Source organism: Physella acuta, unplaced genomic scaffold (assembly GCF_028476545.2).
Source record: "Physella acuta isolate Inbredline_101_S28 unplaced genomic scaffold, ASM2847654v3 ptg001675l, whole genome shotgun sequence".
Lineage (NCBI taxonomy): Eukaryota > Metazoa > Mollusca > Gastropoda > Physidae > Physella > Physella acuta.
Genome location: NW_026733188.1, coordinates 66607 through 90820, shown reverse-complemented (window position 1 = coordinate 90820; position 24214 = coordinate 66607). Strand labels below are relative to the sequence as shown.

At 33.0% G+C, this 24214-nt stretch overlaps 3 protein-coding genes across 7 annotated transcripts; 1 reads left to right on the top strand and 2 right to left on the bottom strand.

Moving 5' to 3' along the window:
* Nucleotides 1-522: 522 nt before the first annotated feature.
* On the top strand, nucleotides 523-13990 carry LOC131929785 (BTB/POZ domain-containing protein 9). 4 transcript variants are annotated; one of them, XM_059286160.1, is made up of 13 exons: nucleotides 523-590; nucleotides 5230-5424; nucleotides 6050-6185; nucleotides 6317-6456; nucleotides 7063-7153; nucleotides 7739-8003; nucleotides 8684-8903; nucleotides 9607-9726; nucleotides 10205-10314; nucleotides 10808-10997; nucleotides 11767-11874; nucleotides 12046-12124; nucleotides 12407-13990. In XM_059286160.1, the coding sequence occupies exons 2-13, from the start codon at nucleotides 5240-5242 to the stop codon at nucleotides 12800-12802; spliced, it is 2040 nt and encodes a 679-aa protein (XP_059142143.1). In that variant the 5' UTR covers nucleotides 523-590; nucleotides 5230-5239; the 3' UTR covers nucleotides 12803-13990. The 4 variants fall into 4 exon arrangements, with proteins under 4 accessions (XP_059142143.1, XP_059142141.1, XP_059142140.1 ...); XM_059286158.1 differs by having other exon boundaries at nucleotides 535-1040; XM_059286157.1 differs by lacking the exon at nucleotides 523-590 and adding an exon at nucleotides 1136-1781.
* Nucleotides 13991-14060: 70 nt separating this feature from the next.
* Nucleotides 14061-17273, bottom strand: LOC131929788 (N-alpha-acetyltransferase 30). Of its 2 annotated transcripts, none has more exons than XM_059286167.1 (5): nucleotides 17127-17273; nucleotides 15221-15651; nucleotides 14874-14997; nucleotides 14480-14535; nucleotides 14061-14244 (listed from the first exon to the last, which is right to left on the bottom strand). In XM_059286167.1, the coding sequence occupies exons 1-5, from the start codon at nucleotides 17140-17142 to the stop codon at nucleotides 14107-14109; spliced, it is 765 nt and encodes a 254-aa protein (XP_059142150.1). In that variant the 5' UTR covers nucleotides 17143-17273; the 3' UTR covers nucleotides 14061-14106. The 2 variants fall into 2 exon arrangements, with proteins under 2 accessions (XP_059142150.1, XP_059142151.1); XM_059286168.1 differs by having other exon boundaries at nucleotides 15221-15402.
* Nucleotides 17274-21792: 4519 nt separating this feature from the next.
* Nucleotides 21793-23754, bottom strand: LOC131929791 (uncharacterized). Its single transcript, XM_059286172.1, has one exon. The coding sequence runs from the start codon at nucleotides 23752-23754 to the stop codon at nucleotides 22861-22863; it is 894 nt and encodes a 297-aa protein (XP_059142155.1). The 3' UTR covers nucleotides 21793-22860.
* Between the last annotated feature and the right edge of the window lie 460 nt (nucleotides 23755-24214).

Genomic DNA, 24214 nt, shown 5'->3' with positions numbered 1-24214 from the left:
CATAAATGCAATCCTTGAAAAAAAGAATTAAAGGTTTAACTAATCTTTTAAGATTGCCCTAAGTGAGTTAAAACTATTATATATTTTTTTTTATTAAAAAAAAAAAGTCTTTGGTAAGCCCTTTGACATGCCCATGACCCAGTCTACGCTTTTGCCTGGAACATGTAATATTTAAAGGTATCTTACAAGTAAAATATATACGTATTTTATTTTTGAACGGGTGGTGTGAGAAGGGAGGGGTGCTAGCTTTTCTTTTACGTAGGACGATTCTCAATAGGGCATTGCAGCTAGTTTTGAGACTTCATAAATATATACTGTTTAAACAACTACTATTGTTATATTATAACGTAACAAGCACTAGATTTTAATTTACTTAAAAAAATACTTTTATTTGCAATTTAGATCTACTTTTGATCCTGCTTGCATGAATCAACCAATCACTATCACTAACTATCGAGTAATTTGGCATACTTTGCTAAAGTGAGACAATCTGGCATAGTCAGCAGCTGCAGCAAAATACGGAATAAAAAAAAAAGATCAGATTTCACCCAATGAAAATTGTTTACCTATGGATGCACTGCTTATCAAACGTAGACTAAAATGAATAAATATTTAGAAATCTAGATCTAAGTTTTCCAGATCTGGATCTCTAGAACCCAGCTTTAAATCTATATTTCTAGATCTAGCGTTATTTAAAGTAGACTAGCTAGCTAGACTAGAGTGAGAGTGGGTAGATCCTAGAGTCCTAGACTAGAGGAGAGAGATACGAAGTAACGAACTTAAACGAAGCTTAAGGCCTTGAGTTACACAACAACTTTGTGCAAGCTAGGCTGCTGCACTAATAAATAAATAAATAATTCTAGATCTAGATCTAGCTACTGCTAGACTGGGGAGTCTAGATCTAGTCTAGAGATTAGAGATCTAGTCTAGATCTAGATAGATCTAGATTCTAGTCTTTGTCATTTAGAGTTAAGAGAAATGAAATAATTTATAATAACAGAAAAATTATAGATCTAGATTCTAGAGAGAGGCAATTTTTGGTAAGTTAAAAAAATTTAAAAATAAATTCAATTAAAACAGGCCCCTAGATTCCCAGAGCTGCTAGACAATTTTAATTTTAGGAAAAAAAGTCACAGGAAATAAATATGATAGATCTAGAGGAGTTTACACTTTTCGGACACACACCAAAAATTACGTAGGACCGAACACTTCGTCGGTTTTTGGCTCATAGAAACTTTAATTAGCATGTCTCACGCGAAACCACGGCGCCTGCACGTAAACTGTTCATTTATGAACACTTCCGTGTCAAGTACTTCCGTTTCCTTTCTCAAGAATTATTTTTAGAAATTTTTTAACGTTGCATGGTACGCACATTTCTATTTTTACACCAGCCGGATGAAGTGACCTAGGGTTGGACTTAGGGGCAAAACTTGAACCAATCAATGCTTAGCTAAAAGGTTACACTATAAATAGCTTCTATATATGTATGGAACATCGTAAATGTCAAGGTTAATGGGTTTTTTCGTGCTTGAACAATAAAAAAGGGGTGTTCGCTAACTTATTTGGCCTTACATGGGAGCGGACAGCAACACAAAAATATTATTAAATAAGAATTTAGAGCATAAAAGGGGCTGGTTATTGAAGGGAAAGGGTCAAAATAAGGTCAAGAAGGCAGTGGAATGCGAAAGAGGAGGGGGAATCATGTGACCTGGCTGGCTTAGCAGCGTACTGCGCGAGCCGCAATGGCTGAATGGGATGAACTTTGGGAGTGTGGGAAAAAGGTTTTATACTATTAAAATTACCTCACAAACAATCAATAACACAATATAAATGCATATAATATATGTTTTTATTCATTAAATTGACTTTAAATTATTCTAAATGAACAAAAAGTGCTATGTCCGATGACGGGTAAAGGTGTCCGAACACATGTAAAACTGTATTACATGTGTTCGAACACACGTTAAGACCCCCCAGTCACTATAACAAGAATAGCTTAAGTTCTATGCGTATGAATACAAAATGACACACACATTATTAAAGTAGAATGGTTGCGGATAGATATGATACTTTTTTTTGTTTTCTATGTTAAGCGGTTACTGAATGAGACCGCATGGAATTTTTACGTTGCGTTTTTTCGCTATGTGTGTCCGAAAAGTGTAAGCTCCTCTAGTAAATTATTGCTAGTATTAAGTATGATAGGCCTAAGTAAAATTATAAAGTCACAGGAATAATTCAAAAGTGTTTAGTTGTAGGCTTATTTTCATGTAATTTCAAAATTTATTATTAGGACTTTTATAAAAGTTTTGTTTTCAGAAAGGGGTCATCCATAAATGACGTCATGCTTTTTTGACGATTTTTACCTCCCCCTCCCCTCCATCACACATCATCACAAAAAGCCAGACCACTTCCTAAAATGACGTCACACCTCAGCTTACAACCCCCCCTCAAAATTGCAATTGAATTTTTTTTAAACATCGATATTTTTCCAAAATCTTGTCTGAACTCTTTCAAAATAGAGTATTTTAATCAATTCCTATTACAATTTATTAAAACAGTTTTCTAAAACGCAAAATAACGTCTAAAATTCATTTTCTAACATTGCTTTTTTAAAATGCAAAAGTGTGATGTCGCACCATTTGACCCCCTCCCCCTCATCACACCATCACAAAATTGCGGACCCTCCCCCCTACGTGTGTGAAGTCATTTATGGACGACCCCAAAGTGCATATCATCTCAATGCAGCAAGCCCGCTGGTTGGTTGAGGCTAAGCTGGGGGTTCGTTGTGATAGGGATTCAAAAGATCAATACAAAATATTTTTAAAAATATTTAGTGGGCCTATAGGCTAATTGATTCAATAGAAGAATTAAGTAGAATGTTCCAACCTACTAATTTTTCATCATGTTTTTTTAAAAATACAAACCTTGAATCAGTGTGAAATGGGAAGAAGACAAAATTATTATGATTTCCTGCTCTCAACTCCTTGCAACGATTAGTTCAACCACCTTACTCCCCACATTTATCGTGCTTATTACATAACAAAGCATAACAAAGACAAAAAGGCGACAGGGCACAAAGGCTGTTATCTACACAAAATATCCACAATAGGGGTCGTCCATAAATGATGTCACACTCGTAGGTGGGAGGGGGTACGGTGTGTAATGACAGGGTCGGGGGTCAAATGGTGTGATGTCATACTTTTGCATTATAAAAAAGCTATCTTAGAGAATGAGTTTCCGTCATTATTTTGCATTTTAGTAAGCTGTTTTAATGAACTGTAATAGGAATTGATTAAAATATTCTATGTTGACAGAGTTTAGACAAGGTTTTGAAAAAATATTGATGTTTTAAGAAAAATTCAATTGTAATTTTGAGGGGGGGGGGGGGGGGGGGTCTGGCTTTTTGTGACGCAGGGGAGGGGGAGGTAAAAATCGTCAAAAAAAGCATGACTTTTTTTCTGACTTTTTCTAGCAAAGACTTTATTTCTGTAACTTTTTTCCTAGCAAAAACAGTGACTTTATTTCCGTGTCTTTCTTCCGCTCATCATCTAGATTCTTAAGTAAGTAGATCTAGATCCAAGAGTAACTCCTAAACTACCAATATAATTTTATTATGTTAATTTTAATAATTCATTATTAAGTTGAAGTTCAGGTGTAGTTTAGTTACTAGAGCTCACTAAAACTCTAGCACACTAGTAACTTAATTAAGTTAGTGTAGAGTGTAGACTGAAGAGTTGATTAGACAGGCATAAACGATAGTCAAATGGGTAACCATTATTAACCTGTAGCCAGTGCAGCTAGATTTAGATTTTAGTTACAAAATGAAATTACAATTAAAATTGTCATACGGAGATGAGTCAAGTAAGAGTTCACACTTGTGACAGTGGTCTGTACGAATCAAAATTTCAGAGACAGCCACAAAGAGTAGATCTACTTAAGATGATTGTAAAAAAAATAGAATCTAAGCCCAAATCTCACCAAAGTAAAATTAAAACTCTTAAAAAAAGAAGAAACTAAGCTCAAGTCTACTGTAAGGACAACAGCCAGTCGGCAACCAGACAAAACTGGTTGACATAAATGTCCATATGTCACTGACATTGACAATTCTGACCAACATGTCAATAAGGATGTATTTGGATTTACTGTCAAGAATTGGAATGAAAGAGATTATATATTAGAAATAGGGCCTGATATAGTTTTAAAAGGAGAGAATGCTGTTAATGGGTGTAATCTAGTGCTCTGTGGTTGAAAAGTGATTATAAATGTAAACATGAATGATACTTATGAGATGTCTGTATAGAGAACACAGTAAATATGATAAGAACAATACTGTGTAGTAGGTGCCTTCTCTGGGTCGGGATACACAGTGTCACCTCACTCTATTAAAGACTATATATCTGATGTATTAAACTTAAAGCTAATGAAAATTTGGTGTCCCTCCCCATGCCTAATTGTGTATATAACTTGGGTTTTGTGTTATGCCAGTGTCAGATATAATAATGGAATCTTCTTAAAAAGGGGGTGTTAGATTACTGGTTGTTGTCTAAATACAAATGTGACTTGCCAATTCTAACCCTACCCCTAATCCTAGTCCTACCATAGCCCTAACCTTAATTTCTGACTATAACACTTAACCTGAGATTACAAAACTACTAACAACCTGACACCTATTTTCAGAAGAGTCCATTGTCAGACATCTGTAAACCCAATTATCCTATATCATAACTAAGCAATTTATAATACCCAAAAGCAGACACTCATTAAAAATTAGCTATTTTATTGTGCCCTTGGATGGTGGTACTTGTGTACGGTGAATTAGGGACATCTAGAATAGATGGTGAAATAATAAATAAGATTTATTTGCTGTACTGTGTATATGGTGGTATCAAAAGATTTTTTCAAGTACTCATACTGGTGTGAATTTATTGCTTTTTTCTCTTTGTATCTGGTCTGTTCATTTTGATATATTAAATAAGAGTAACTTAGATACAATTACATTTTCAAAACAAAATTATAAATATACACAATTTTATGTAGAAAGAATCAAGTTCTTAGCCTAAGAATGAGGTCAGCATGATACAAATAGAATTTTAGCCCTGCCTTTCTAAAAAAAGTTTATTGATTAACAATGTCTTTCAGAAGTACCAGACTGTTCATCATATTAACATTTTCAATTTTAAAAACATCAAACCTATGCTGATACTTAAAAATCACAATAATTTCTTTAAGGATCCTCAAGATGTGTGACCATCATCACCTTCGCTCCCCGGCTCCTGTTGGTATAGTGGATCATGTCAGCAGCCTTTCAGAAAACTTTGCAGAGCTGGTTGAGTCGGAGGATTATGCCGATATAACATTAGTGGTGGACAGGACTAAGTTTCGAAGTCATAAGGTTATTCTAGCTGCTCGATCTGAGTTTTTCAGGTAAACAAAGAGATAAATATTTACTTTCTTTAAAGCATTATTTATATGATGTTTTAAGAATCTTTATACAGTACAAATTGTATTGATGAGAAGTATGTGTGTGTAAATATAAAAATTATCATTTTTCTTAATGAAGTTGAAAGCCAAAAAAGTAAAACTAAGTCAGTTGTACGGTCATATTTTTAAGTAGGGATAACAAGCAGTGCATGAGGCATTAATTGTTTTCTTTGTTACATACTCTAATAAGTACCTTATAGCAGGTATGTTAGCTATTATCTAAAAAACTCCTGATATTAGTACTCATAATTCATTGACCTGCCTTTAAAATCCATGGAGTGCCTTAACCAAATAGGAAGTTTAAGGAGCAGAATATTAAAATATAAGGACAGTATGGTAAACCAGGAGAACATCTCCTGCTAAATCATTTCCCAATAGAATTTCTTGAAGTGTACTATTGATACTCAACATCAGTTCTTATATAAATGGTCATCAAGTGCCATGGTTAAGGGGAGTTTTAAAAAGACATTGTCAGTACAGAATATGACTCGTGATTCTTTTTCCTTTATTACCTTTATAAACATGATCATAAAATACTAACAATGAGTCACTTTAATTTTAATATCAGAGCCCTGCTATATGGAGGTATGAAAGAGTCACAGCCTGGAACAAGAGAAATAGAACTTCAAGACACACCCTCTGGGGCGTTTTCTTCACTCCTAAAGTATATCTATACTGGTCGTATGAACTTGACCGAGATTCAGGTATTATTAATATTGAAGATTTACTGTTATTTATAATTTATATTTATAATATGTCTACAATGTTTTATGTAAAATATTTAGTGTTTAACTTGTAAACATGTCTGCATATTTTACTTACCTACAATACACAGGAAGATAATCTCCTAGACATATTGAGTTTGTCACATAGATTCTGCTTTGTTGAACTGGAATCCTCCATCTCAGATTATTTGAAAGCAATCCTCAACATCCGGAATGTGTGTCATATCTATGACTTGGCAAATATTTACAAGTAAGTTTTATCATGCTGAATTTATAAAGTTGTATTTTTTAGACAAAGTTTTAACAGTGCTCTATTAATTGAGAATAAATATATTGCATATCTTTCTTTTTTTAATACTTTAAAAATTGTAATGTTATCACAATAAAAAATAAGACAAAATAATATGGTACACCTTATTGTTGGCTTAAAATGTGCAGATATATTAGGTCTGCATAACAATGTATTAATGTGCCCTTTGGGTTTCATATTTAAAGTAAAGTTTTACTTTCAAACCTGATGGGCAAGTGAAGTAGAGTTCACTTGTTTCTGTGACCTCGGCATATGAAGAGATAGTGTGGTCAGTACTATGCCCAGGCGCCTTTACTTTCCCTAACGTCAGTTAGGTACCCATCAGAGTTGGGTGGACTCAGGGACGGTCTACTGACTTAAACCCGGTTTCATATTTAATTTCATATTAATTTACTACTAAGATATCTTTTCATTGACAGGGTTATTTGTTTTTAAATTTTCACATACAAATACTTTTACATTGACTGTGTATTTTTATATACTTTTCCTGGACACATTTTTTAAATAGACTGTTGGTTAACTTTTATGAAACGAATGTGTTTTCAGTTTGACATCCCTGTGCAATGTGTGTAAAGATTACATGGACAGAAAAGCACTGGAAGTCCTCAGCAGTGAAAGTTTTCTTTCTCTAACACCGGTTGTTATATTTTTCTTTATTAGAATTTTGCTTCTATGTCAGCCAATCATTTATCAATTTAATTTTGTGTTTCTGAATGGGGCTGTTCTTAAAATTATAATGTTTAAAAATATTTTTGAAATATAGATAGTTATGTGTATTCAACTATATTATCAGAAATCTCGTATTGAATAGTGTGGGCTTGACAATTTTCCTGGTGTTCCATAATTGATGATTCCTATACACAAGCTGTTTAACTTGATAGATGCAATCTGTTTTTTTTAATTTAACGTCCACACTCTAAAATGACTGACATGATTGCATTTTGAGGGATTTCAGCTGTTTTTAAATGACTGAACTACGCCTCTAAAACAAATATTTTTTATCAATTTATTGCAATGTTATAGATGTTTACTTAATTAAAAAAAAACCCAGATTTTTTGTTAATACATTTTTTCTGACTAAATTTAATGTTAATTAAATCATTCAAAATATTTTTAGAATTATGTAAATAATTATGTAAATAATGTAATTATTTACTTACATTTAATAAAATTTAATTTAATTCAATAATATTAGTTACATTAATCAATACTTCTGCTTTAGACATCCATGCGAGATTTGATCTCACGGGACTCGTTCTGTGCACCAGAGATTGACATTTTCCGAGCTGTTTGCTGCTGGGCTGAACACAACAAGGGCCAGGACCCCACCCCTATTTTAGAAGCTGTGAGACTCCAGCTGATGGAGATGCATGAACTGCTGAATGTTGTGAGGGACACAAGGCTGGTGTCCTCGGATGCTATACTCGATGCCATTAAAGTCCAGACAGAGAGCAGAGACATGGATCTGAAGTATCGTGGATTTCAAGGTGAGACTAGCAACTGTAGTAAATTACCATTGAAATTTAAAACTAAGGTTAAGATGCCAAGTAATTAAAAAAATGTGTTTTAAGAACAAAGAATTGGGTTAAGGAGTAGCCTAATGTTGATTTTAAATTTATAGGATTTGACTTGCAAAAGACACTTTGCTGGTTGTTATTACATATGATTTTTATCTATGTATAATATGTTGATTTTGTCTTTATATTCAATGGAAAGTTTGCAGGGTGAAATATAAAACCCACTCACTCAATACATTTATAAAAAAGGATATATAAGAAACATATAGAATTTAGTATTTAGATCTTCTTCTCTTCTTAATCCCATTCGTGCCCAAGACATATGGGGCAAAAAAAGTAGAGTTCATTTGATTCATTGACCCCAGCATGTGAAAGGATAGTGTGGTCAGCACTATGTCCCAGCCACCTTTGTTTCCCTAACGTAAGTTAGCTACCCATCAATGCTGGGTGGACTCAGGGACGTTCCACTAATTGGAACCCGGATTCAAACTCGAGACTCTCTGGTTAGCAGTCTAGCTCTCTACCGCTAGGCCACGCCATTCCTAATACAATACAATTACACACTCAATTTTTCAAACAACTAATTTTTCACTTTTTTATAAGGTTTATCACTGTTTTACTAAAAAATTCATATAACATTGCTGCTTCAGTGCTGGAAGAAAATGTGGCCACCATAAGGCTTGAGGCTGCTGTCATTAGGGGAGAGATGAAAACAGCCTTATTGGATGGGGATGTCCAGAACTATGACCTGGACAGGGGATTCACCAGGCACCCCATTGATGGCAACAACGGCAACGGAATTGTCATTAAACTGGGACAACCTTATATCATCAATACAATCAAACTTCTACTGTGGGATAAAGACATGAGGTAGACTTTTACTATTACACATAATTATTTTTAAAAAAAAGTGGAATAGTGATTTTTATTTTTCAATTATTTTTTTTTTCTGCCTTGAAAGTGGATGTTTAGATATGAAATAACATAAATCACATTGACTCTTCAGTTCTTTGGTTTGATATTTAGATATTTAAAATATTGATCACACAGACTATTTATATTTCTTTCTTTGGGTATTTAATTTAATCACCGATCTGTCCAATGCTTTGAAAGACAATAGTCCTGTTGGTGATCTATTATGTCAGCTATGGCTGTTTAGGTCCATATGAGAGTTGCTATCTCTGATTTTCCAATTGCAGGCTTACGAATATGTTAGATGTTTTTTTCTATGAGGCAACCTGAAAAGAGTTCAATTAATAGAGGACAATATATTAAGATTTTAAGCAGGCCTACTAAACAAAAACCTGTCCTTGTTTGCTTGCAAATTTTAAACAATACTGTTACATTAAGGATAGGAAGTTAGTATAATAGTTTCTAAAGCTGTAAATTTGCTTCCGATTTATTTTTTTCGAGTTGAAAATAGTTTTTTTAATTACATATTTAATTTTTATCTCCCCAACTTTTTTCCAAAAAATGTTGCCGGGCTATTCTATGGGTTAATCATTTTTTCCCCAATTTAAATTTAGGATGCTTGTTTTAAATACCAAAATGTGTAATTTTTATCTTGTTTTAGATCCTATTCCTACTATGTGGAAATCTCTATGGATGACAAAGACTATGACAGAGTCATAGATCACACAAGCTATCTTTGCAGGTCCTGGCAGAAGCTTCACTTTCCAGCCAGGGTTGTCAGGTAGGGCTTTTTATTTAAATTTGCATTTGTTAGGCTTTTATATGAAATAATAAAAACAATATACTTCTAGTAACCTCTTTGGCATTAATTAACAAAGTTTTAATTTTCTGTATCTACTGCACTATAGTTTTTAATTTGTTTGTCAAAAATTTGCTTGATACATTCCTACTGGGAATGTACTCCATTTTAAGCTAGCATTTTTAATGGTTCTTAGAGATGTAATTATATGTCACTAATAATGAATATATTAGTTTTTACAATAAATACAAATCACTTCTTTCATTGTGCAACTTAAACCGTATATATTATTAAACGCCTCTGTATTCTTCTTGTTTTAACTAATGTTACTGTAATGATCTAAAATCAACCCCTCCTAAAAATCTGGCCGGCTTATTAGAGATTTTTTTAATTTGGCAATTAAACTTAAAGGCAAACAAGCTAAATTGTATGCTTAAGGAATGTGTTTTTCTTTCTACAGGTACATTAAAGTTGTTGGCACCCACAATACAGTGAACAGAGTTTTTCACTTGGTTTCATTTGAGTGTTACTACACCAGTCGTCCATTTAGCCTGGAGAGAGGATTGGTTGGTGAGTGTATATAATATAATTTCAGAGTGTATAGTTTAAAATATTCTAATAATGTCTAAAAAAAATATTTTTGCCTTTAAATCAAATACTCACACTCTGGTCCTTTTTATTTAAATTTAATTTCCTTATTTAAGAAAAAATTGAGTAAATTTCCCTTTTTGAATCTGTTGGTCCATCAGGCAATTGAAGTAGAGTGCACTGTTTCTGTGACCTCTGCATTTGAAGGAATAGTGTGTATTAGCATTATGCCTAGCACTTCCACTATGTGAGCTAGGTACCCATAAGAGCTGGGTGGACTCTGGGATATTCTACTGACTTGAACTTAGATTCAAACTTTTGAGTTAGCAGTCTAGCACTCTACCATCAGGCCACGCTGTCCACTTCCATTATTTAAAAATACATATATTTGTCATTGTAGGTCCTCGAACAATCCCCTAATTTTTTATCAGTTTTAAACATGTATTATATTACAGGTCTTTTTTTGAATTTTCAGTTCCTACAGAAAATGTAGCAACAATAAAAAACAGTGCTCTGGTTATTGAAGGTGTGTCAAGGACCAGGAATGCCCTCATCAATGGGAACACCCGTAGCTACGATTGGGATTCTGGGTACACGTGCCACCAGCTGGGCAGTGGTGCCATTTGCATTCAGTTAGCTCAGCCTTACATTCTATCAACAATGAGGTAAGTGTTGGCTTAAACAAAATGTAATCTAGGCACCAATAACATGATGAAGATCATCACAAAAAATTACTAGTCAAACACAGGAAGTAACCAGAAAAATGAATTAATAAGCCAGTGGTTCTTAACCTTTTTGACTTTTTGGAAATACTGAACTCCATCAGTGTCTTGGGCATTTGCCAAACTCTTTTTAATCGTTCTTTCATCAAAATATGATCATGAATCAAATGAGTCTGGTGTGCCTTGACCTCTTCTGAACCCCTGATATTGACTCACCGAACCCTTGGGGTTGGATTGAACCCAGGTTAAGAACCACTGAACTAGGCAAAGTAAGGAGTAGCCAAAGATAAATAACTGAATGAACAAAAAAGAAGATGACTAAACTAAACAAGAAAGTGGAATTAGCTTGAATTAAAATTAGACATGACACATACACAGTAATTTTTAGAATATTTGATTTTTGTGTTGTCCACATTATTTATGTAAGACTCCAGATCTTAAGACTTGACAGATGGTCATGTGTAAAACAGTTGACACATTGATCAACTTATTTATTTAGTTTACTTTCAGTAATGGGTACTTTGGTGTTTCCCCAGCAGTACTGTTACAAAGCTATTTTTTGCTGGCATCACTACCCTGATTGATTGTGACTATAAATCAAAATGTAACACTGACATAAAACCCTGATGCGATATTGTTTGCCTTTACAAAGTAAAATTTATGCTTCCTAGAAGATCTATAATTATGTAAATATATGAATGAAATGTTTCAGACTTCTATTATGGGACTGTGATGATCGAAGCTATAGTTTTTATATAGAAGTTTCCACAGACCAGCTGAAATGGACACAAATAGTGGATAAGCGACATGATGCTTGCAAGTTAGTATATTTTCTCACACAATTCATAATTCAAGTTTTTTAATATTTGCCTTGAATGTAATTATGATTGTTTAGAGAAACAAACTAAACTACAGATTTTTAAGCAAATCACAATTTCGTGTTTAAAAGAGGCCAACCAGTTCTCCCATAATAATAAAAATCTTATTTCAGATCCTGGCAGACATTTGCCTTTGAACCTCTGCCTGTGACATTTATTCGCATTGTTGGAACCCATAACACTGCTAATGAGGTGAGATCTTGTACTTAATAGCATTAAAAATATTTAAAATATTTTGAAATATAAGTGGTATAGCAAGTTGACACAATGCAAGTACAAGGTTCTTCCTATTAATTCTAAGATGAAGCGATGAATTATTTGCTGTAATTTTAGAAAGTGTTTCTCATATTACATACATAAGATTAATTTTTCTTTTACAAAGTGTTAACCTAGCTTTTTATGCCACAGTATTCTGCAAGTTTTTATTTTAGATACATGTTTGACGCTGATATTGTTTGGTTTTCTTTCCTTAAGGTGTTTCACTGCGTTCACTTTGAGAGCCCAGCGGACACAGCTGTGGGAAATTTGATCAACAGTGTCCCAGTGGTAACAGGACCCCCCAACAGTCCTCGTCTGGGACCAGCGTTTCCGGTTCCCGAGATGGACAGGGGACCCTCGCTTAGTCGCAGCACGAGCAGCACCAGCAGTCACAGCGAGAGCCAGCACTACAACACACAGGCGCGTGCGAACAGTGCACAGTATTTCACACCCCCACAGCAACAGCCGCCACACTTCCCCCACCTGCCTCAAGGCCTGGAGCAACCCCTGCAGCCTGGCCACTTTGACGGCAATGTGCTGCAACAGCAGGATGTCCCTGAGGCCGATAGAGTGGACACTGGTGCGCACTGTATGGATTCTGGTCCACACTGATCAAAAACAAATTTTCACTTTGAAAAAAACCATTGAAAATTGGGTAGGATACACAGATATGTTTAGACATTTTAGTACTGTTATAAACTTTTTAACTAAGTGCTTTAAAATTAACTTTCAACCCCTAATGTTGTTTTTATTTATTTAGGAAATAAAGCAGAGTAGTTGGAATTACACTTACAATCACATTACTTGTGCTGGATAATCATAAAATAATTATTCAATGCTTTCATGATCTTTATTATTTAAAGGCAAGAAATTTATCATTGATTGTATATAATCATGTTGAGCTTCTGAAGTTAGCTATTGTAGAGATAGTATTGTGCTTGTGTATAGGGATCTGCTAGGATTCTTTGATAACACTAAACATTGTGCTGAGATTTGCTTTTTCTAGTTGTTTAGAAATCAGTTGTTTACTATTCAAAGATTTACAGCTTTAACAATACACCACCAGACGTGTGTTGAAAGTGAGAAATTAGGTTTGTCTTTTTTTCTAGTCACGCTGCAAGTTGACTGCAGTCCACATTATATTTTTTTATATTATTTATTTTTTAAAAGGGATATTATGGCTAGGAGCATGTTAGCTAACCGAACTCTTGAGTTGCTTACATCATCGCACTTGATTAAACTCTGGAAAAAGCCAATCCGGCTGATGAATCAATCTATCAAATGAGTTCCCAGATTATCTATTTCACCTGTCTAAAGAAAAGGCAGAGGCCTACTTTGCTCTCTTAGTTGGAGAATATTTTACAGTTTCATGTTTTCATTTGTTAGACTTGCTGCAGTAATCATGCTGTGTAAACATTTCAGCTAAACAACTTTATGATTGCCATTAATTTTTTTTTACCATTATGTTTGTAAATTTTTTTTTTATGTTTCATCTTTAATATGTTTAAAAATATTTTGGGTTGAAACCTTGCTATTTTCTCAACGGCTGTGATCTCACCAGGAATACATTTTGGAGAACTAAAATTAGGCAAGTTATCTTTACAAGTATTTAAATCCTAAAGATCTTTGTATTGTATTTGGAAAATTCCAATTAAATAAGAAAAACTGAGTATACAAAATTAAAGATATTTTGGTTTGTCATATATATATATTTAATCATTATTGATAACCATTGACAATCATAGTTATTTTGTTTTTTCACTTTAAATATTTAAAAGTGCTATTAAACATTTGACCTTTTGTTGTAAATTAAAATTCAGTCATTTAAACAGCTGAGGTAAAACAGGTCTCTTAATTCAACAAACAGCACTAAAGTATTTAAAAAGCATTTTATTACAATATCATGGTTACAGTTTTTATCGCAGCCAAAGCTTGAGTCTCAATGCATCAACACCATTAAGATAGTACCGGAAAAGACGTTTATCCCTAACAAATCCCAGGTTTTCATATAAATGAAGTGCAGCTTGATTGGTGATCTCTGTTTCTAGTACTACCTGTTATGGGGGATACAATAAGTCTTAGTGAAACAGTAGACATATTTTGTATAAAGAGGATGCTTGAATAATTTGGTATCATAAATGGCTTTGACATACAGGTGTAAATATTAAACCCGTATTTGTTACCTTAAACTGTAGAGATATGTAGGAACAATTTGTTGTTTATTTATTTGTTTCATATTAAACTGTTCTTTTAATTTTTTAAAATCTTTGAGTTTATAGTCATAGCTACCTCATCGCACTCATCCCTTATCATGGCTTCTATTGCTTTTGTCACAAGAGATGAACCTACAAAATAAACACACACAAAAGTTAGGTAACACTGATTCTTATAAAAACTTATACTTTCCTTGCACACAAAAAAAAAATGGATCAGAATAATATATGCTTCAATTGAGATTGAACAGCACAACATGCACTAAACATAGATTAACTTAATGTATGTACATTTTAAAAGAAGTATTCATAATATTCTGAATACATCTTCAATCAGCTCAATGACATTTTTTTAAAGTGTGGCTGAAGAAACTAATTGCAATTTTCTACAAATATTTGGCCTAGGGGACATTCTTTTAAAAAAAAACAACTTTTTAACTACAATGCTAATCCATTAACACAAGTTGTACCTATTTGCCTTCGCCTAAACTCTGAATCCACAGCTAACATAGCAATATAGCCTCTTCTGACCATTTTTTTGTGTAAGTCAAGTTTGCAGACAATAGCACCAACACATACTTTGTCAGCCATTGCCTGAAATTAAGAACAGCAAAATCTATTTCAATAGAGATGATAAATAAAATTTGAAATCATTTTGGTTAAAACAAATTGTAGTCTGTTCAACTATTACAAGATAGTATATAATACAAATTCTTAATTAAATGGTAACAGCTATTTAAATTGTACTTTCATCAAATTTAAATGCACAATACAAATGAATCAATTAAAAAGTAGATCCAAATTAATTCATACCTACCAAAAAACATAACTTTGGCCAATTGTGAATAAAATATCTGTATGTGTAAATTGAATAAGGCTCTGATAAGTCTTTGGTAATCAACCTCATAATATCTGGCATTTGTTTCTCTGACTCATACACTTCATACATGATACCATCAATTGTTCCACATAATTCTGAGGGATTATTTTGTGGTGTCTCTGGAAATAACACACCAACGTCATTATGAGAGACATTACATTGCACTTGCGAAAGGTTTTTTTTTCTCTCCTCATTTTGCTTATCATCTAAAGTTGACACAGATATGCCATCTGCATTTGGACAACTACTTTCAGTACTTTGATTTGAATTGCTGCAGCTGTGCTTTTCCAAAGCAGACCTTTCCTCATTTGCAATGCTACACGCATTCATCAAATTAATCACAAGTCCATTTTCACCTAAATTATGCTCTGTGTAAACAAGTACATAATTTTTGAAGCATTATTAATAAATAATTTAAAATAAATATACTATGTAATAAATTAAGTAAACACTATATTTCTTTCATTAACAATTTTTCTCCATCTTACTATTTGAATTTTTAATACGAAACAAATATCACATAAGCATGGTTATCTCATAACAAATAGAAAGTAAAAACATTTAAATCTGGCAAATGAAGAGTTCATATTTGTGGTCCAGAAAATTCTGCCTCCACTAATCCCCCCCCCCCCCCCCCTTCATGAAAAACCTTCAGGGTTGACAAAAATGCATTATACAATACCATATGACTGATCTTGTTAAAAAAGTGTAATATATTATAGTTATTATTCTAGACAGTTTTCTTAAAAGATAGGAAATTAAGGCAAATATAAATAAGCAGATCAATTTTGCATATTTTAAGCCAGACTTATGCATTAAATTGCAGTAAATTTGGTTAGTTATTGACCAAAATCAGTCATATATTTCAATGCTAGACTCTAGAAAATTGATGATCTTCCATACTATTTAAGAAAAGATTTGGTTATTAATGAAGAAATACAGTTTTGTCTGTCAACTGTCTGTCTCTGCATTAAAATGTGAACAGTTGGCTCAATTTTGAGTGCTATGCGCCCTAGCTCAATGCTGAGCTTAAAAAATACACATACCTGAAAAGTCTACAAGAAATTTTGAAAATAAAGATTTTCTAATTAGAAAAATTACACCAAAAGGTCTATTCTTAGCCTGCAGAAGCTAATTAAAAAATTTCGGTTCTAATCTATACTTAATTAAAGTAAGGCTTAAAAAGAACTGCTTGACTTAGTCTTACTCTGGACTTAGAAATAGGCCCGGATCGTTAATTAACTGAATTTAATTAAAATTTAAGGGGGTTGGTGTGGCAGAGTAAGTAAAGCTCATGGCTGCTAGACCGAAAAGTCTCAAATTTGAACCCTCCCTAGGAGAGACAACTCCAAAATCAAACAACTGATTGTAGTTTGTGTAGGTTGCTAATTAATTTGTATATTATGTGTTGAATAATCATTGATTTGAATAATAAATAATAATGGAGTTTAAACAAAATTTAAATTATCCTAAGAACTAAGAATTCTAAGTACTAAGCAATATAAGTTAACTTAGAAATGAATTGTCTAGCAACCTTTTTTTTACTTTGCTACTTGTACTTGATGAAGTGTGTCTAACTATTAAATTAAACTAACCTAACTTGCTAACCCTGTGCCTCAGTGTCCCCTGACACTTCTTTAGTTCTCAACTCATAACTACTCAGTACTCAACAACATAACAGCACTCACTGACACTGTCAAAGAAGTGTCAAGAGTCAAGTTCTCAGAGTAAAGACTCAAGTCATTTTTTTAGTCAAGTTTAGTTGACAAGTGTCACTGATTCACTACTCTACTACTAGACTACTAGATCTATATACTACGACAGATTCTAATATATTACACACTTTCAAGATCCTTCATTTCTCTTATAAATCAGTTTGCCAAGATTTTAACTTTTTAAAGCTCTTTTTATTTTATTTGATAGAAATCTAGATCTTCTTTGATGTAGTTGCATCTGTTTGTTTTCACTGCGGATTTTCTAGTTAGCCAGGTTTTCTAACATCAGCAAAATACGTTGTCTACCGGAAAATTAAATATTCCCTGCAGAGAACAAATTTAGATTAGGATCATCTATGCATCTATTACATATTATTGATTATTTGTGGAATATATGGGTGGTAAATGCACACAATACTGAATCGGTACATTTTATACATTCCTTTATGAAGTTATAAAAATACAAATATGTGAGTTATAAAATGGTTTCGCCCCTTGTACTTAAACGCTTGGTCTAGCTAATCTAGTGTTGCTGTTCAATTTATGAAATTATCTAACAAATAATCAAACATTACAAGTATTTTTAAAAAGTTAAATTCTTTTTTTTTTACATAAGAAGAAATATAAAATTTAAAAAAATCTCTACTGTAGGCTAATATTGTTTGTGAGTTTTCAATGATTTTTAAAAACTTTCCTCATTAAGATTCGGCACTTAGTAGAACCAATTTTAAAGGGACATTACTTACTTTGCTGAGGTCAAAATTTGTAAACTGAAGTAGAGAGAGAGAAAAATCGAGAATCTCTTATTTCGTACTATTTGAGTATTAGCCATTGGTAATGATAATATAAATGTAAAATAACGCAAGAATAATAGGCCCAATGATATCAAATTAACTCGTTTTGAATAAAAAGGGTTACCAAAAAAAAAAAAAAAGAGAACCCTAGGCGGCTAGAGTAGAGTTAGACTACTTATTTTACTTAACTACTAGATTTCTAGATCTAGAATCTAGATCTATATATAACTACTGTCGGTAATCTATCGTTTTATTTTGGGTACGTAAAATCGCCAGCGGCTATTTATGTACGAAAACGTTACCTCATTGTCAAGGCTTTAATAGAAGTATATTGTCATACTTTTGTGTCAAATATTATAGATAAATGAATAATAAACCTAAATCAATGGCTAAATATTAAATATTAATAAATAATAAATATATCGATATAGGCCAGAAATTAACTTTAAACAGCAGTGTCTGAGAGCAAGATTTGCTATATACTATATAAACAGCAGCCATTTGTAAAATAGAGTGGCTTCCCCCTGAATCTGGCGCTAAAAACTTATAAAAATAAAACTTAGACAAGATGGCTGCTATAGTAAATGAGCATGGTTGCATCTGTTGGAAACATCGCTAGTCTTCATTTATTACGGAAAAGTTTTAATTCAATTGTTTAAAAACAGGCACATAAATGAATCAAGGAAACATTTTTGAATTTTTTAAAACATAAATCCTCCTCAAAATGTGAAATAATTATTAAAATTTAAGGAGTCACCTGTTTTTCACATTATAAATCGCGGGCGATTTTACGTACCCAAAACGATAGATTACCCTACTGTCTACTATAGGCCCTATAGGGGGTCGTCCATAAATGACGTCACTCGTATAGTGACGTATAGTCACTCCATAGTTTTGTGATGGGGGATGGGGGGTTCAGTTGGTGGGACGTCACACTTTTGCATCATAGAAAAGCAATGGTAGAAAACTAATTTTAGCCGTTATTTCGCATTTTAGAAAACTTAATAAATGGTAGATCTAATAAGTAATAGGAATTTATCAAAATACTTTACGTTGACGGAGTTCAGACAAGATTTTGGAAAAATATAGATCTAGATGTTTTAAGAAAAATAATTCAACAGCAATTTTGAGGGGGGGGGGGTTGTAGGCTGAGGTGTGACGTCATTTTAGGAGGGGGTGGGGTCTGGCTTTTTGTGACGGAGGGGAAGGGGGAAGGAGGTAAAAATCGTCCCAAAAAGCGTGACGTCATTTATAACCCCTACTAGATCTAGTAGTACTACAACTAGTCACTTAGTTGATTTAGTCTTGGTACACTAGTGTGACAAGACTAGTAGTCTGAGACTAGGTAGTAGAGTAGACACTGCTACTAGATTCTAGTAGTAGAGTGGGCCTAGCTACAGTAGCTGTAGTGACTAGTACTAGTAGTGAGCCGAGTGACTAGTACTAGTAGGCCCTAGACTACTAAGACTAGAAACTACATGACTACTAATACTTTTACCTTTACTAGATCTAGATTAATAGTTTATTATTATAATATTAAATATTAAAAATACATTTAAGGGCCGGCCCTAGACTAGAGTTAGAGACTACATGACTTCTAGTACTTTACTAGATCTAGTTCTAGTTTAATAGTTTATTATTAAATATTAAAAATACATTTAAATTTTTCATTCTGATTTCAAGATTAAATAGACTGCATTTACTAATGTAAATTACTAATTTAGTAATAATTAGGATAAAAACGTTAGCTTAGCATCAGAAATTATCTGGTTTGTTGAGTTTTGTAAACATAAGTTATGGTAAACCATGTTTTATTTGACCATATATAAATGTCTTAAACTGCACATTTAGCACCCAATGTACATTATAATTAGGTCAAAGTTAAAGATCTACAGTAAAGTATTAATTAAGCACCCAATGTACATTATAAGATTAAGTAAAAGAATTATAAAGATCTACACTAAACCCAAGCACACTATACGCTCTGGCAGTAAATTAAGCTCTTGTTTAACACTAATTATGTCCAGGTCAAATCATATCATTTAGTTAGAAGCTGTAGTGTTAAGTTAAACCCTACATTTTTTAGCTAGCTGCTTGTCCACTTCCAAACCTTACTATTACTGTTACTATTCTTTATATTGAGTAAGACATAGTTAAGCAGTTTTTTTAACCTAGAACAATAGACATGTAAATGAGTAGTACCTTATCATGTGAACAACTAGAGACTGAAAATTAGAGTAAGTAAGCTGTCTGGTAGTCAAGTGTAGTCGTTATCTGCCACTTTGTAAACCGCAAAAACAATTTCATTCCCAAAAATTGTGAAAAAGGAGTTTAAGTCAGCATATTGTTATACTATAGTATTTTAATTGTCGTACTATAACTACTTTAATATAAGCAATACTCTTTTATTTTTCAGTTGTCTCATCAACTTTACTTGTGAAATCTTCACAGCCCTTTACTTTAGGCTAGTTGCCTGATTGCAAGTAAGAAAATATTATTCTTAACAATCAGATAACAATATGTGAGCATGTTTTGTTTTGCAAGTGGACAGTGTTTCTTCCAGACTTTTTTCTCCGGGGGGGGGGGGGGGGGGGGGTCATGGCGGACACTACTAAAAGTGTTTGTTTACTGTATAAATTCCATTTTGCTCGGCGGACTTTTTGCTGGGGGGGGGGGGGGGGGGCCTGGATCAGCCGCCCCCCCCCCCCCCCCTCCCCAAGGAGATGCCTGGAAGAAACTCTGCAAGTGGAATACATACAATTTTAATGTTTTTGTGTTAAAAACCAATTCTAGCTTAAGTGTTTAAGAAACTCAATTTTGGGTTCTTAATACTTAATTAATCTGATGAGTTAGTGACACATACAAACCATAATCATATTTTAAACAATTTTTCTGTTTTGGGATTCCAGCATCTAGCTGTTTATAATGCCTTTTCCCAAGCAAGAAGAGCGTGCCAAATGTTGGGCATCAAAAGATGAATACTGGGAGTGTCTCAAAAACAACAATGATGATACTTCAAAATGTGCAAAAGAACGTAATCAATATGAAAATAGTTGTATCAAACAATGGGTAAATACATGATTTTCATAGAAATTGAATGCCTTTGATTAGCCAAACTGATTCATTTTAGGGACAGGTAATAGGAAATTATGCATATATAAAATAGGGGCCTATTGTTTTCAATGTTTTGGGTTATAATATATGTAGAACATTTTCCACAGTATTAAAGCTACTGTGAAATACTTTTTTTAGCATATGAAATTTTATTTTATTACTGAAGTGCTTCTATTTAAGTTTGTAAATACTTTTCAGGTTAAATATTTTGATAAAAGACACGACTACTTGAAATACAAGGAGAAAATGGAAAATGTTGTGCCAGAAAAACCTAATTCAGTCTAACAAATGTTTCTATTTGTTACTCATATTAACTGTACATATAACTATGGAATTAAAATGCTTTATATAAATTTGACCTGCGTGTTTGAATATTTGTGCCTGCTACTTTTAATTTATTAAAATCCTCGTCCAAGTACAAGGTATTTTTAAAAGTGTGTTAAAAGCACTCTACTAATGAGATACTCCTAAATGAACAATGGCTGATGATAGTTAACATGTACAAATTATTACTAAGACTAAGAGATATACATTTGACACCCCTCTTCATATAGGCCTACATATATTTACATTTACATAGATAACAACTGTCCAAAATACTTTTAGCACTATCATACTATGTCTTTGCAATTGAAGACTAAAAACTAAATTGGTCAAGTTAAAGAAATTCACAAAACTATTCTAGTTTGATTATAGTTAACTGATTAACTCTAATGCATGTCAGCTTGTGAGAACCAGGGACATAGAAGGAGGGGAACTTCACAGAGTATGTCTCCAAAGGTCAAATAAAAATTATAATTTTTAGCCAAATGAGTAATGTCAAGAATTTAAAAAACAAAAATAAAGTTTTCAAAAATTCATTTTTTTAAATTATTGATTTTATTAGTCAAACAACTTTTAACTTTATAACATACAGATTGTATTCAATGTTTATTTATTATTAATAACAAAGCATTGTATGACACAAATAACAAATAATAAAATATTATTTGTCTACTGAGATTAAAATGAAAATAAATAAAAAATTGTGGTCAGGTTTTATTTTTCTTCTAATTTCAGTTGGCCTATAAATATTTAGACACTAACACCATATGTTTCAAATAGAAGTTTCAGACTAAAACATTTTAAAAATATATCATCTATAGATTATCATCATCATCTTTTCCCTTTTGTGCCAGAGACACATGGGGCAGATGAAGTTGAATTCATTTGTTTCAATGACTTCTGCATTCACAGTGTTGTCAGCACTATGCCTAATGTGAGTCAGGTACCCATCAGAACTGGGTGGACTCAGGTACATTCTACAGACTGATGCCGGGATTCAAACTTGAGGCTTGCGGGTTAGCTGCGCAAACGCTTGGCCACGCCACCCCCTATCTGTAAGATTATAATAATAACCCACATGCTATACTGAACTGAATAGAATTCAGGGTATGTTATGTAACCAGCTACAATATTAATGCCCATTACCTAAAACATGTGGGAGATTAACCACTGGGTTTGATATAGAGAAAAAAAGTCTTCATAAGAGTATGAATGCTTAAATTTAACATTTAATGTAGATGTTAAAAGTCAAAACATGTTCAATTGCAACAAAGGATTATCTTGAGCAGTTGATAATAGGTTTTTGTACAGAATAATGAGGTTGTGGTTGACAAAAGTTGTTTGTGAAGGATAAAACCACAAAAAGCACTGCCACAGCAGCATCCTTCCTCTCAAGACATTAGCTACAACATTGGGAACATTACAGCAGTGTCTTGTCTATCACTGGATCTGAAGTAACCAAGATTAAGTCAACACTTTTAAATGGGACGGAGAACACATGTTTCTAGAAAAGTATTCAAAACATCAAAAGCTATTTGGTGGAGAAATATTCTTGGTGTAAAGTAAGATGCTTCTTTTTGTACTATTATTACAAAGACAATTTTACACAGTTTTTCAGCCCAGTAAAAATTCAATCTTTAAAGTGTAGATTAAATGTCTTTTCTATTCTGTTATTTATATATCTTCTAAGAAAACTGCAATGTTTTACAGCAAAGAAAATAAATTTCCAAATAGAATACCTAACTTTGTCACTAAAACTAAGGTCTGTCCATTTTAATGTCATAAACATTGCAGAAATAACAGGAAGTGTGAACAGAGTTAAAGTTTTCGATCCGCCTTGGAAAGCAGCTACCGTTGTGTTTGCTAAATAAAAATATTCTGGTTTCGGATTTGCCAAAAAAACATTAATAATTTCATGTTCTATTTCCTTGCAAATGTTAAACGCTTGAGACAAACCATTGCTGCATATATTATATTTAAAATCTATTCCTAGTAAGTGGCCAATTCCATACCAGAAATAAACATAATCATCCAAGTCAGACTCTGAGCATTTAATGCCTGCTTTATCAGAGTACATGATAACAGCACCCATAAAACCACTTTGCACTACTCCCATATCATATTGTGAAAGTGGTTTCTTAAGTGTTAAAGATTTTATATCTTCTCTCACTTTGTTATGTATTTTGTTTACAGTAAGTATAGAATTCTGAGCAAGAGAATTTTTTTCCCAGACATTGTCATAATGCCAGCTGGCAACATGTTTGAAAGTTCTCAAGTATCTCTTTAAAGCTTTTTTTGGTGTGTCAGATTCACGTGTAAACAATAATGCTTCCAAAAAGTCTGGGATGCTCATTCCAATAATAAGTGAAAATAACATGGCAATACAGCAGCTGAATAAATGCTCCTTAAAAAACTTGCGCCCATTATTGAATTTATTCATATTAAATTCTGTAGGTGGTTCAAAGCTTTGTAAGTGTGTATCACCAGCTTCTTGCTTTCCAATCTCCATACGTTTTAAATACATGATGATTACACTCTAAAGATAAAGAAAAATCAATATTCATAACAGTAATAAAAAAAAAAGACAATAAGACGGTTTTTACCCCCCACCGTTGACTGCAAAACAAATTACATTATTATAATAAATTAAATCTATTATTATTAGGCCTACTAATTATTAAACTTTCATCTGCCCAAACCTCCCCCCTCCCCACCTCAGTGTCCTCAGCCTACCCTCTCAGTTATTTTTAACCTGCGGTGTCTTTCTAAAAAGGCCTACTCTTATAACTCAAATGAATTCAAAATAAAATGTTACATTTCATCCGTTTTACTATTAACTTAAAATAATGCACTCGCCTTAATTGTAGATCTATATGTTCAATGCATGTTCAAGGGCATGTTATGATGTTACGTAATAACGGTAATAAGCTAGATCTAGAATCTAGATGTAGTGATGTAGGTGTAGCGTACCGCTCTCCGCGGTC